Source organism: Suncus etruscus, chromosome 3 (assembly GCF_024139225.1).
Source record: "Suncus etruscus isolate mSunEtr1 chromosome 3, mSunEtr1.pri.cur, whole genome shotgun sequence".
Taxonomy (NCBI): domain Eukaryota; kingdom Metazoa; phylum Chordata; class Mammalia; order Eulipotyphla; family Soricidae; genus Suncus; species Suncus etruscus.
This window is the reverse complement of record NC_064850.1, coordinates 46,588,875-46,603,698: the sequence shown is the minus strand read 5'-3', so window position 1 is coordinate 46,603,698 and position 14,824 is coordinate 46,588,875. Positions and strand designations below refer to the sequence as shown.

At 52.0% G+C, this 14,824-nt stretch overlaps 1 protein-coding gene across 3 annotated transcripts in view; it reads right to left on the bottom strand.

The window, feature by feature from the left end:
• The window catches only part of PROX1 (prospero homeobox 1), a 612,185-nt gene extending 598,276 nt beyond the window's left edge, over positions 1-13,909 (bottom strand). For 2 of the 3 annotated variants that reach the window (XR_007493781.1, XM_049769512.1), the window contains exons 1-2: positions 13,860-13,888; positions 3,857-5,684 (exon numbers count right to left, since the gene is read on the bottom strand). Coding sequence is in view for 2 of the 3 variants with exons in the window: in XM_049769512.1 (XP_049625469.1) it covers positions 3,857-5,617 (1,761 nt within the window). In the remaining variant the exon portion in view is untranslated. Of the gene's footprint in view, positions 1-3,856; positions 5,685-13,566; positions 13,618-13,859 lie in introns of all 3 variants that reach the window. The other variant, XM_049769513.1, reaches the window with a different exon arrangement.
• Positions 13,910-14,824: the final 915 nt, after the last annotated feature.

The following is a 14,824-nucleotide window of genomic DNA, read 5'->3' as shown; positions in this document are numbered from 1 at the left end:
CTAACCTCACCTAAACAGCCCCAGCGGGAGGAGCCGCAAGACTGCGAAAAGGCAAATGAAAGTAGAGCCGCACAGGAGAGCCAGGAGCCTGGCGGCTGAAGAGATGTGCCGGCTTTTCTGAACTCTGCTCTGTTTGGGGGAAATGTTGGGAGCTCTGCAAGCTTGAGGCATCCACCCTCAGCCCCAGGCCCACCCAGGCTTCCATGAGCCTCAGCCCCAAGAATGTATAGGAACTGAGCCCAGAAAGCTTTGGGATGGGGAGAGAAGAGAGGACCCCCCCCCTCTAGAATGAAGCTGGTGGGTGCTTCACTGGGAAGGTCAGCCCCACAGACTTCTCCTTGCAGAGGGATGGAGTTAGTTGTGGTGTTTGCTTTGGGCTTTTTATGAGCTCATCTCATTGGAGCTGGGAGAGTGAAGGGGGTAAGAAGGCAGAATCTTTGCTTCCCCAACAGATGTTCCCTAATAACAATAATAAATAGAGTCAGAGTGGGGGGGGCACAGCCCACTCCACCCCAAAGGCTTCTAAAAGGTGGAGGAGATCAAAGTCGATGGATTATTTCACATTTTAGAAGCGCTGTTCTCAATCTGGGTTTTCCAGATGGACTTTGGTTTCAAATGACGGGACCATTTGCCTTTCTAAACATCAGCGCTGGCTCTCTCAGTTCACCTCAGTCCTTTCTCAACCTTCCCCCCTAAAAGTCCAGTTCCAGGGAAGAGGAGGGCAGTCTCGGAGGGGAGGGCGTGATGAGGGGGGGCTGACTTTCCTCACCTGTAGGTTCCTAACTACCCTAACTGCTCATAATGCCACTCCTGTGCTTTTAATTGGGGCATGCAAATGCCAAGGGGCCTAAACAAAACTATTTTTCTTGAGATGCAAAGAGGGCGAGGGACAAGGAACAGGATGGAGAAAAATAACTGGCTGGCTCGTTTCTTGGAATATTTGAATAAAACTTAATATTTGATTAAAGAGAGTATTTGCAAAGATACTAAACACACTTCTAGGTATCCAAGATAAGAGTACGAGGCCCAGATGTGGAGCCATCCATGTGGCCTCACCAGCCCAGGGACGTGTGTTCCCAGTCAGAGGAACAGGATATGCTGAAGCTCTGTGCCTAGGATGCAAGCAGGTGACAAGATGCTGCTCACGTTAGCCACTTCTGTCAACCAAAAATGAAGATGATGCCATCCAGCTTGGGTCTTGATTGTCCTTTTTAGAATAAAATCATCTCTGTGACATCACATGTTGTAGCCCCCACCAAATAAAACTCTCAAGGAGAATCTGCACTGTAGGCCCATTACATCCTATTTCTCCTCACTTCCTTCCCACAGGAGATTCAAATAAGATCTCAGAATTGTCCAAGGCCAAGCCCTGGAATTTCTTCCACATCCGAGCCTGAGCTCTGGGTAGTGTCAGGGAGGAAACTCAGCCCTGGGCTGGGAGGCAGATGGGAGGAGAAACCAGTCTTAGGCCCAACCACACTCTCTCCCGCTTTAGTTTCTCAGCCAAAGAGGCTGCCTTGCCTCCCGTCCTGCCGAGAACTAAGGCCCCAGTGAGATGAATGATGGAAGGGCCTGCCTGGGAGCAAAGGGAGAGAAAAAGGAACAGGAGAGGTCAGAGGTGGACAACGGAACCATTCGTCAAGAGCTCCAGTGACTTAGTTGTGGGAGGTGTAAGCAAGCGGCATGGTCTGAGAACAAGGGGGCTTTTCCCAACCTTCACAGAACTCAGGATCGGCAGGAGGAGGAATAATTCCGCTGAAGAAGCACCAAGGGCCCTCTCCTGCCAACCTCCTGGTGTAGAGGAATAAAGGAGCTTCTTTCCACTCAAGGCCTCAGAATTCCTCAGGGGATTTGGAGAAGCTGAGACAATTAGCATAGCGAACCCTTAAAGCAGTTGGAAAGATTTGCTGCCGACAAGACCCCAACTTATTAAAAACAAGGGACAGGCACAATTATCTTGGTTACAAAGCAAAGTGTAACTAAAAGGGAGAAAACAAAGGTACATCCCCACTTAAAGAACTTTAGCGGACCCTGGCTCCAAATAGGCAGCGAGTGAGTGTGTGTGTGTGTGTGTGTGTGTGTGTGTGTGTGTGTGTGTGTGTGTGTGTGTGAGAGAGAGAGAGAGAGAGAGAGAGAGAGAGAGAGAGGGGTCTGACAGACAGAGAGGGAGGCAAGCAGGCTGCCCACCCACCTCTAGATGTAAAATACTGGCTTTAAAATAAAGTTAAGTGTGTGAGAGACAGAGAGAAAGAGACAGAGACAGATAGACAGATCAGCTGATACAGAACTAGTAAAAATCACCTGGGCTGTTGTAGAGTCCCCATGTCTTTCTTGCTATCTGATTCCTGTCTTCTGGACCCATGTCTCCTACCTGAGAAGCCCAGCTGGCTTGGTGATTGGTGCTTTGAGAGTCCAGTCCCTCCTGCAGGCCTATCACCCCATCTCAGGCCCAGGCTCTCTTCCTTGGCCTCAGGATCTGCTCTGGGCACCCTGGGCACAGACCTTCGGTTTCTGGGATCTAACATCTATGCTTTCCACCAGATTTCTCAAGTCTTGCTCCCCAAGACTTCATCTGACTCTCTACTTTGTCCTGTACATTGGTTGGTGACATCTTTCAGACACCATCTAGCTAGGCATTGGCCCTCACAGTGCAGTCTCTGGCCTGGTCCCCCAAATACCAGCTCCCTTCAGCCCCATCCAGCTTCCTGGCTCCATGTTCTCTCATTCAATGATTAGTTCCCAAGGACACACACCCTTTTGCACAATTATAAACCCTTTCCTAAAAGGATCCATGTTCCAGAAGAAACCAACAAACAATACCTCTTCTCTCAATCCTCAGCTCTTGGTAGTTAAAAATACCCAGAACTCAGGAGCAATACCTAAAACCCCCACCGACTGCCATTTCCACCCCAAAAAGCCAGCACCCAGACAGACAGTAGTGAGTAATGGGGACAGCCATTGCTTAAGGCAAGTCCAGCTGAGTTTTAGATTTAATTGGACGCTCTCGCTTTCCCAAATAATTTGCTTTGTGTATGTAAGGACAAAAGGTTTCTGTGTCTAGTGGAGCAGAGGGGGAGTTTGGTCATGCATAAAGGCAGCTGCAGCAAACTCGAGAGCAGACCTGGGGTGATGGGGCGATGGGGTCAGAAGAAGTCAGTACCTGGGCATCTCCCTCAGAAATCAGAGGGGGCCACTTGCCACTTGCCAAACCATCCCCGCACCTGGAAAGGGTTCCCAGGAGCACTTAACTGGTCCCATCTTCAACTTGCAAGGACCAATGCTCACTTGGGAAGCTGAACTCACTCTTCCCCCTTTACTTTGCTAGAAAAGGCATCACCTTTTGAAAAAAAAAAAATCACCCTGGGGGGGGGGGGCTGCAAGCCAGTACAGGGATTAAGGCACATGCCTTGTATGCTGCTAATCTCAGTTTGGTGGTCTCCGGCATGATTCCTCAGCACAGAGGCGGGAGGAAGCCCCAAGCACTGCTGGGTTTAGCCAACCCCATGTATATGTGTGTGTATGTGTGTGTGTAATATTTCTATTTTCCATCACGGATGTTAACTCTTAAAACACAAATGGGAGTAATGGGAGTGGCCTGCAGAGCACTGGGAAAGCACCTATGAAATACTAGTATGGGGGGGGAATGGTCTGGGCTCTGAGTTGCTGATAAGGCCTGTGGGGGCATGTGAAAGGGTGGGTGTCACCCTGTTGGGGGACCAAGCCTCCCAGTGCCAGAAAGAACAGCTGGAACGTCGCTGATGGCACAGAGCTGTATCTAGCTGCCACAGTGGTGGTGGTGGGGTTAGGGAGAACCCTTGCTCTGTGCCCCCCCTCCCAGGACAAGATTGAAGGATATTGCACTTCCTGAGTAAGGTGAGATCTCAGACATGTCCTGGAGGTCGCCACACTCAGACTTGATGAGCGACAGGGAGAGGCCCTCGGCTGTGCTGGGTGGGTGCGCGGGAGAGCAGGCATGGTGGCTCAGGTGCTGCGACATCTTGGTCCTCAGACTCGTGGTCTCGCGAGTCAAGTCCAAGGATTCTGGAGACGCTCTGTCTTTAGCCGAAAAGGCGCCAGAGGGAGCGCCCAAGGGACTCTGGAATGGGTAGGCCATGAGGGGCAGGGGGAAGGGGTGGCGGAATGTGGACGCTGTGAAGCCGGCCGTGGCTGACAGGGGTGACTGGTGCAGGGGCTGGTGGTGGCCACCAGCGGCTGGGGGCCCAGCGGCCGCCTGCTCCGACGAGTTCTTGCGCACCACCAGAGGCAGTGCCTCGGTCTGGTCCGTGGCCCCGGGCATCTGCATGCCGCCGAAGGACTCCAATGGGCTGGGGATTAGGACATCGCCAAAGCACTGCAGGCGCTGGTTGGCCGTGTGGAAGTTGTGGTTCTCTCCATTGACGGCAAAGCGGGCCTGGGGGAGCTGTAGTGGCGCAAAGACCTGCGGCGCCTGGCGGGAGGAGGGCTTGGCCGAGAAGACCTTGACCACTGTGTCCACTACTTGCGACATGGCCGAGCTCAGCTCCTGCTTCAGGGTCTCCGCCAAGTGCTTGCCTCCAGGATGGGACCCGGGCTCTCGCTCCTTGTGCCCGCCACTGCCGCCACCACCACCGCCGCCGCTGCCGCTGCCGCTGCCACTGCCTTCCCGCTTGGGCTTGCTGTCGGCTAGCTCCTGCTCACGGATCAGGGCCCGGGCCCGGTCAATGAACTGGCCAGGGTCCAGCTCACTGTCAGAGCGGCCCCCAGAGTCTGGGGCGCGCGTCTCCAGGAGCTCGGAGCGAGCACTGTCCTCCGACAGCTCGTCACCATCCTCGTCGTTCTCGGAGTCGGTGCTGTCGTAGATCTGGTAGAACTTCTCCTGCAGCTGGCGGAGCTGCTTCTGCATGTCCTCCAGCTGCTGCTTCAGCTGCCGCCGCTCCTCCCGCTTCTGCTCTTTGCGCGCTGACACCAGCTGCTGGAAGCTCTGGTGCTGCTGCTGCGGCAGCTTCTGCTTGCGTTTGTTCTCCCGGTAGCTCTCCCGGGGGCTCCCCGACGGCGGCGCCAGCTCCCGCTCGGGGTCGTGGCCACGCAAAGCCACGCTGGGCGAATGGCTCATGCCCCGGATGATGTTCTCCACGCGGGCGCGCTTGGCACGCAGGTGCTCGTCGCAGAAGCGGTCCATGTCGAAGTGGCTGAGGGCCGGCCTGCCAAACGGGGAGAGGCACTCGGGCGGGCTGTCTCTCGACGAGCTGCTGCACACGTCCTCCTGCTGGACCTCGGAGCCCGTGCTGGAGAGGCCGCTGGCTTGGAAACTGGGCTCGCTGCCACCATTTTTGTTCATGTTATTTTTCAACAGCTGGGAGATGATGGTCGCTCCTGGAAAGGGCATCATCGCGTCTTCGTACGAGTTCGCCCTCTTCAGCAGCTTGCGGAGCACATTGGACTTCTCCCCGTCTGCGTGTGGCACCACCGCGTACTCCACATCCTGCTCCGAGCTCTGGGGATTCATGGCACCGAAAAATGTCGCTCTGGCTTTGGCGAAAAATGCAGACGCGGTCCCAACTGTCCGTTTCACTCCGATGTCCACTCTTCTCCTCTTGGTCTGCCGGCTTAAGAGGGCTGTGTTGTCATGGTCAGGCATCACTGGGCAGTTATTGTGCCATCTTCAAAAGCTCGTCAGCTGGGCACAGCTCAAGAATCCTGGGACCCTGGCCAACAGAACAAAAGGACTGATGAATCATTTTCTTTAAATTTCTCCAAATTTCCTGACCTCAATCCTGAATCAAATGCAAAATGCATAGGCTCTGGGATTTATGGCACATTACAATTATTGCAATTTATTATGCACTCTGCTTGAAAGGAAACATTTTTAAATATTTCTGCTCCACTGGTTTAAGATGGATTAAGATTAAAAAAAAAAAAAGCCCAAACTGCTTAAGCACCAGTAATATGATTCTCTTTCGCAAATGCCTCAAATGATACTGTTTATCTTCAGAAGAAATGCTAGATTATAAGAACACAGGCTCTGACAACCGATTGATTAAATGTTGGGCATCAAGGTTTGTATTTATTCCCGGAGAAGATGAAAGTGGGACTGTTCTACAGGAGTAAGGTTAAATTTGGAGACGGCAGGCAATTTGGATGAGGATTCACTTTCTGGGTCAAAATGAAGGTGGTTTGGCTATGATAAAAGAGAGAGAGAAAAAAACGGGAGAGAGAAAGGAGAGAGAGAGAGAAAGAGAGAGAGAGAGAGAGAGAGAGACTTCCCAGTAAGCTCAAAATCACCCTCCCCCATCCATGAATGTTATCACCTTTTTGTCATATGTGAAATGAGAAGAATAAATGCCCAGCATCTCTCCATCCTAAATGGCCAATTTCACCCTGAAATACAGGTGCCCACATGCTTCTGACTCGGCTGCTTATTTAGCACCAAGGTGAATTGACAAGAGACAATGGTAGTATCTATGGCTGCCTTTTCACGAGATGATGAGCATATTTTTATAAATGCCCATGATGCCCTTTTGATGCCTTCCCTCCTCAAGTTGGTCTGGTGGAGAGGGCAAGGTGCCACTGTGTAGATCCCAACAATGCATTTTTAAGTTTGCCCAGCAGAATTTCATCTCCAGTTGGGATTCAATCCCTCCACACCCAGCTACCCATGACTTCAGAGGCTAAAGAAATTCTTGCCCACTTATGGCTGGTACCTCTTCATTCTTTTTATTTTGTTTTGTTTTGGGCCACACCCAGTGGCCCTCAGAGGTTCCTTCTGGCTCTACACTCAGAAATTACTCCTGACAGGCTCAGAGGACCCTATGGGATGCCAGGGATCAAACTACGGTTGGCCACATGCAAGGCATGTGCTATTGCTCTAGCCCCAAGTGCCTTTTATTCCTTACCCCAAGCACAGACCAAAAGGGCTGGAGTAGTATCTAAAAGAGAGAGAGAAAATGGGCTTCCCATTTTAAGGCAAAGAAGATGCTCTCTGCCTTTGAACTTCCATTGTTTCTTAGGAGCAGCAGCTCAAAGATGATCCTTTGCATGGGATAAAATTCCCAGATAGACTCTATTAGCTGGGAATGATGCTAGCTTTGCCTAGATTTGGTGACCATAGAATATGTCAAACCTTTCTGCTGGCCAGGAACGTTTCGTAGAGAAAAAGAAAATATTTCTTTCATGCCGGGTTGATCTAATATTCAACTTCACGTTGGCTAAGCGAGAGCGCGTCGTCACAATAACAGGCCATGTTGCCAAAGACGGCGTGCAGAGAGCTTGGCCTGGTGCCCGCCTCTTTCGGTTCACCTGTAAAAACATCTACGCGCGCCCTAGGACTGCATCTGTGGCTGGTTCTAAAGAATGACTATCCATGCAGATAGGCATCATTTCAGCATGAAATCACCTGCAAAAATCAAGAGCATGCTCACTGCTTAGATGGCGACTGTGTCCTGTTTCTCTCTCTCCCTTTTTTTTTTTTTTTCTTTTTTTAAGCGACCAAGGTCTCACCCTGTATCTCTTCTCCTGGTTTCTAGAAAACATTTGGGAGGGAAAAAAAAGCCTCTTTAAAAGGAGGCTGCCAGCAATCTGATGCCTCCTGCCACACGGTCCTCTGTCTGGGCAGAAAATACTTTTTGGTTTGTCTCTGGATCAAATGTCCTGAACTGGGCATGGCCACAGAGCTGAATAATTTTAATACTGGGGGAATTGTATTCAAAATGCTGGGAGACCCTCCACACCCCAATAATAAAGTCAGCTGCAAGTATACAGAAATGGCAAATATCTCACTAAATGAATTATCTCACTAAAGCACTGGGGTTAATAATTGTGGGGTGCTTTCAAGTGAGAAAAAAAATGGAGAGACATTTAAAATTATGTTGCAAAAAACTTGTTAGGGAGCCACAGGGGTGAGGATCTGGGCAAGGGGAGGCTTCTCAGGCATTCTCCAAACTTGAGTTCATTGCCATTATTTTGAAAGTGGGGTCCATTTCTGGGTGCAAACTCTTCTCTCTATCATAGGCAATGCAGAAGCCCCTGCAGCTTCCAACAAACTTTTAGTGCCCTCCTCCCCCACCAACACCCCAACTGTATTTTCTTTCTGCTGCTAGGAAGAGTACCTCCCTCATTCATGCCCCATGCACACTGGCAACCCAGGCTGGGAAAGCAGGAGCCCTGTCCAGATGCGCACAAGGTCACCCCAGCATCCTTCCTTCACTGGCTGCCACCTCGCACCCTCCTTCCTCTCCTCTGGCCCAGGTAGCAGCAGCTGCATCCCTGCCTCATGCCAAAGCCAAGAGGTGTCAGGGCTTCGGAAGATAGAAAAAGTCTTCTGTTGTCTCCCCTGTAGACAGGTACCGGCTCCCCCAACCTGCTGCGTGGATCCCCCCTAGAACCAGCTCCCTGCCACGGCCCCACAATGCTCCAGCTTCGTGGGTTTTTGCGATCTTTCAAGCTGTTGGTCATTTTCAGATGTTGTCACAATCCCTTTCCTTTGGGGGGGGGGTCCAGAGAAACCAAATGCCCACAGGTCATGCTGCCTCCTGTCCAACTGAGACCCAGTAAATAGAACCTAATGAAAGGGGGGCAGGGGATACCCTATAATGCAGTAAGACAAGGAATCTGTAAATGGACTCCCCCAAAAATCCACACCCAGATTCAAATCAATCTCTTTCCCCATAGAGCTTGGACCTAAATTCAGAATCATGGGACCAGAATCCAAGGTAGCTACAGACAAAATAAAATTATTCTATCTGGTTTGGAAAACACTTGTCTAGCATCATGCATCCCCTAACCCCCCAACACTCTCCCCAAACCAGCTCTGCATATGAGTATATTGACCACAGGAGAAAATGTCCTGTTAACTGATGAGCATGTAAATCCAGGCACTGACAGCATTTTTCAAGCACGGCTGTGATTCCCTTGTGCAGGCTCAGAGGCAGCAGCAAATGGATTTCTCCTGACACAGTCTGTCCACTTTGATTTTCAACAAGTCCTCCCAGTCTCCACAGCCACCACTAGAAAGAAACCCGTCTGGGTCGGCTCCCAACCATTTTGTACCTTCAATTCTAATTCTGTGACTCACTGGGATCTGCCACAGGCCATATGACGCCCTTCTGAGAAGCCCCTACAGAATAGCCAGATCAGCAGGGAAAAAAATCCTGAGAAAGAATCTCAGCTCCAAACTGTTCTCAGAGATCTGTGTTCGATTCTCAGGCACCATGAGCTTCTGTAAACATTCCTGAATGCAGAGGCTCCCTAGAATTTTCCTGCTATGAGAGATGAGTCCCTGCCACCTGAGATCTGCCCAGACAAATGCCTGAAAAAGTCCGGCACCATGGCCAGCTGGGCCAAGATGGTCCTAGCAGCAAAGAGAATACAAGAACAAATAAGTGTGGCTGTCTGAGGTAGAGGTGAACAGCTCCAAGAGTCTCCCTCAGAATCAGGAAGATCTCGGCAGAGCAATTGAGCCTGGAGAACTCTCAGCATCAGATGAGCTTTGCTAACAGAAAAGGGTCCTTGGGGGAAGGATTTCAAAGGAATGAGGCCATTCAGCAGCATCCAAGTGAACAAGTGCTCAACTTGGGTAAAGAAGCTATTTAGGGGAGAAGAGGTGCCACTCTGAGGCATCTACCCGGCACCCAACCTTCTGGACAAAGAAACATTTCATTAATGGTAACTCTCCAGGTACTTCGGACAAATCTCTTATGGGATTCTGGGAGCATAGGTCTGGCACAGGTTATTTAGCTGATCTGACTTTGTCAATCGGATGATGTGAAGGCCTGGCCCAAGTCTACACTTCACTGTTTAAAACACAACCTTTGCATGGGCCTCAAGGCCTCCCATCGACTCGGGTCAACCTGGTTAGGAAATTTCAAATGGACTTGAGAACAAAGAACATTTTCAATCAATCTAGAGATGAATCTTTTAAGTATGGGGGCTGAGGAGCAGGTAATTTGATTTGGGTACTCCCTCTGCCCTCCCTCACCCCTCAAATCACTGTACTTGAGAGTTCATTTCTCCTAATTAACAACTCTCTAAGTCTCTCTCTCTCTCTCTCTCTCTCTCTCTCTCTCTCTCTCTCTCTCTCTCTCTCTCTCTCTCTCTCTCCCTCTCTCTCTCTCTCTCCCTCCCCCCTCAGTTTCAGCTTTACAATCAAGTTAAGAAAAAAAAAACCTTTGGTGTTCATTTTGAAGAAGCCACTTGACATAAGTTAATACTTCAATAAACGAAGATTGCATTGTGGAAATATTCTATCAGGTTTTAAATTTCCTCTCTAAGCATTTCATTTACAATTCTGCCATCCTCTCACAAACAATCCCATACACTTTCATTTGCAAAATGAAGAGACCATTTCCTAAGACATACACCCCAAACATACACTTGTGTTTATTTTAAAGTAACAATTCACCAGACTAGTAAGCAAAAAAGAATGATAAATAATCTTAAGGGGGGAAAAAAAACACAACACTTTCGTTTTTAGTAGAAAACAGAAATACTCAAAACTAAGGATCAAGACATCCTTATAGATATGTTCTTTCCAAATGTAGATGGGTATTTAAAATTAAATAATAATGTATCCAGGCCAACACAACTTCAGATGATAAAAGCCATAGACTTATGAATTTCTTTCTAATCTCAAAGCTAAAAATTATCAGCACAAACAGTTGCAAGTGAAAGATGCTCCCTGAAGATAACAGAAACTCGTGGAAATAAAAACAAAAAACAAAACAAAAGTCCTTTGCACTTTGAACAAATAAAGAGCGAGCTGGGCAGCTGGCTCCTTTTAAGATTGACAACACTGTTTCTCAAGGAAAGATGCTTGAATAACACAGACAAAGATACGTGTTCAAATGCATGTTCATATGCACCTACATGCTGGTGGTTAGACTAGAAAGAATTCTGCATAACGGACAGAAGGAAAATATCCCTGAGTGTCAGGCACCCTGTTGAAAAATAAAGCAAATGAACACACCCAGAGGACCAGAGATGATATTTTCATTATGAAAGAACTTCCCAAAACACTCAAGGAAAAGTGACAGGTAGAACTCGCAAGTTGAAGTCCAGAGACCAGCCGACAGGACTTTCCTATTCTCATAAAACAATGATCACCACCAAGCTGCCAAAATCACAGCCCACCTCTGCTCTGCCACTCAAGAAGTGGCCCCTTTGAAGAGGGAACAAATGTCAAGGTCGAGTGTGACACCTCTCAGGCTGTGGGCACCACATCCGTTCTCCACGCTGTACCCCGCAATCACCCAGCCGGTTGTCCTGCATGTCACCACATCAACAAGCCCCTCGCTCTCGTTCATCACACAGTCCATTTTGTGTGTGGTGTGGGGAGGAAAAATACTCACAAGTTCTCGTCAGAAACTCCTCGCCCACTGCCTGCCCCCCTCTCGCCTGAGCCACCTCTCACATACTTGCGACTTTGCTCCTGCATCCGAGGAAGAACAACGAGGACATCTGGTGCATGTCGGGTACCAGGAGGACGGACGATGGGCTTATGGGAGTGTGTTGAACATATGACTTGCAAGAAGAGCCCGTGCCCTGACTCTTCTGGCGGAGTGGGTACGCTGCAGGGGTCAAGGCCACAGCAGTGACACTTGCACACTGAGGGACATTCCTGGCATTTGATCACACCAGCACACATACACACACACACACACACACACACACACACACCACACACACACATATACACACACTCATTCCCCAGGCCCTCCTCCCAGTGTCACCAACTCAGATCTACAAGCCAAGTTAAGCCAATCTCCCTTCAGGCTTGAGACATTCTCAGTCACCTGCAGGCAGGGGCCAGGGCCCTAGGCCAGCTAGAGGCTGCCAACACCCATAAGAAAGAAGAAGCAAACATCCCACCTTGTCCCCAGCCTGGCCAAAGCTCTCCCCTGATGGGGCTCAAAACAGAAGAGGAGCTCAGCTCCCATGAGCAGATACAGACAATTATTTTAAACAGGGCAACTATAAATTCATAAACTCTTCCAGCCTGGGTAGGCACTGGGGGCAGAAAGGGCCCAGACGCGTGCTCACAGGCTAGCGCGCTCACACGGAAGTTTGCACCTGTCTTTCTTGACACAACACACCTGTCAGGCACTCAGCTCAGTGACCTCTGCCTATCTGGTTTAAGAAAGGAAATTATTGGGTTTTGGTGGAGTTTTTCCCCCATGGGGAGGGTTTGGGGGGGACAGGAAGAGAGTAGGAGGGAGGAACCCCAGGCTGAGCTATTCCTGGTTTACTGTGTCCCCACAAACTCCAGAGGCATTGCAGACCTTCCCGGAAAAAATAGAAGAGAGTGAGCAGGTGAGTTTCTGCCCTCCTGCCCCAGGCTGTGGGCGCTGCTCTCTCTGCCAAGCACTAGCTTCCCCCTGCCCTGGCCTCCTTGGGCAGCACCAGGCTTTGGCATTGGCTACCACCTGCTGAAGAGGGGGGGTCTGCTTTCCTGGACAAGGGCAGGTGGACTTGTGAGTGTCTCCAAAATCACTCCCTTCCCTCGGATCCTCCCACTGCTACTCTCCAGTCCACTGCCTTCTCTCTGTCTTCCCAGCCTAGCAGAAGCAACTTGCTCAACTGGGCTTGAGTGATGCTTGTCTTCTCCACTGTCCTCCAACCTTTCAGTGTGTGACCGTCTCCTTGCCTGCTCCCACAAGACTGACAGACAGACAGACAGATAGATGCCTATCCCCTCTGATGAAGATTATCCCCATCCTTTAGATCCTTCGCTCGGCAGAGCCTGGCCCAAAGGAAGAGCAGACACAGGCGACCTGGACTCTCGAGAACCCAGAAGCGCCCCGCGCCAGGCCACCAGCAGTTCCAGGACATGCTGGACCCCAAGCCCCGCTGCGGACCCTCCGTGTTCTCCATGGCCTCCGCCTTGCCACCCCCCTCCTCTCCTCAAGCTCCCAGGGCCGCCTTACCGCGCTCGCAACCTGACCCAGGCTGCCGGGTGTCTGGGGGCCGGGAGCGGGGCGCCGTGCGGGCTGTCTCTGACCCCCAGCGCACCGCTCCAGCCACATCCCAGCCCCATCCCGGCATGGCATTCAGGCTTCCCCAGCGTTCCAACGAGCAAAGTAATCAGAGCGCCCCCCACCCCGTCAGCTCGCCGCACGCTCCCCCCCTCCCCTGAACACAAGACAAGCCTCCCTCCTCCCCAGCCCCTTAACTGGGGGGTTCGCAAGGAGAAGAGGAAGGTATGCAAATATCAAGCAAATTGCCTGAGCCCCGAAGAAAGGCGACTAGAATAAACAAGACAAAGAGAAAGGACGCCCAAGAACTGAGTTTCAGCCCAGTCCCCCGGGCGGGCGCAGCGGGGACCCAGACCCACAACAACAGCAACAACAACAACAGCAACAAACAACAAAAAGCTCCCCGGCTCCCCTCTCCTGGTGCCCTCTCCCGGGAAGAGGGGCTGGAGCGAGAGCGAGAAGCAGGGCGCCCGCAGGCACCCCGGGAAGAGTACACAAAGGTGACAAGATGGGACTGACAAGTCCGGCAGCATCGCCCCCACCCCCACCAGCCACCCCCGGCCGGCAGCAGCAGAGAAAACCACCACCACCACCCCAAAAAAAGGCTCAGCGGATCACTTACTCTTTAAGCAAGTGGGGAGAGCAGAGCGGAGCGCGGAGTTCTGGTGAGGTTCTGCTGGAAAAAAAAAAAAAACTGGGTATGGGTGGGGGGGCTCTGAGCTGAGGACTCATGGAAATAAGACCATCTCCCCTCTACTCCTCCCACTGGAGGATGCCCAGAAAAAGAGAGAAGAAAAAAAAAAAAACCCTACAAGGGTGACAGTGGCGGGAGCCACTCGGCGCTCGCCAAGCCGAGGCGCGGGCACCAACCAGCGATCTTGCGGGAAGGAGCGACGCGGGGCAGCAGATACTCACGCGCAACGGCCGAGGGCAGAGCAGAGCCGGGGAGCCCGGGCTGCGGGTGGGTGGGCAGACGACCCCGCGGCGGGGCCGGTAAGGCTGGCCGGGGTGCTGCGCGCTGCGGATCCCGTGCGGCTAGCGGGGTGGGCGCAGGGCGCGGGAGGCGCGCGGACGGGGCGCACGGCCCGCACGGCACCGGGGCGCGCTCCTCGGATGCCCGGCTGCAGCGCTGTGGCTTCGCAGGCGCTCCCGCGGCTGAGGGCTCGGCTGCCCGACAAGATTTACTTTAAGACACAGCTGAAGGAAACAGGAAGGCCGCACGTCACAGTCTGACTGACGTACCCGCGGCCAGCGCCCAATCGCGAGACGCCTTGGGCTCCAAGGGGGGATAGCGAGGCCAGAGAACTTGGGAGGAAAAAAAAAAATCTCGCCCAGGGGTAGGGGTGCGGGGCTGGGGAGCGAGGCAGGGAGAGGGGGCCCCCCGCGCTCCCGCTCCGCCCCCCACTCCCCGCCCGCCCTGCCCCCTCGGCGGGGCGCTGGATTCTCCGCGCCGGGCCCGGGCGAGCCTTCGGCGGGCCGGCGTGTAGCGGCGCTCGGCCCGGGCCGCGGACAGATCCTGCTTCTTCTTCTTCTTCTTTCTTCCCATGTTCCTTTTTTTTTCTTTTTCTCCAGCTCACCCCCCCTGCCCCCACTTCACTTCCCCTTCTTCTTTTCTCTATTTTATTTTTTCCTATTTCCCAGATAAGAACTGATGATCCAAGTGGCCCCAGTGGCTGAGTGAGCCGAGTGAGCGCGCGCGGTGGACTCCTATTAGGTGCAGGACCGAGTGGAAAAGTACGCACGGGAGAGAAAGTGAGGTGGGGGGGCTTTCGGGGTAAGAGGTGGAAGTGGGGATCCTTCCACTGCGCCCCCAAACACACATATATACAACCTCTTTGAAAGCAGGAATGGGGGTTATCGAGAATCCGCCCCCCCCCCCC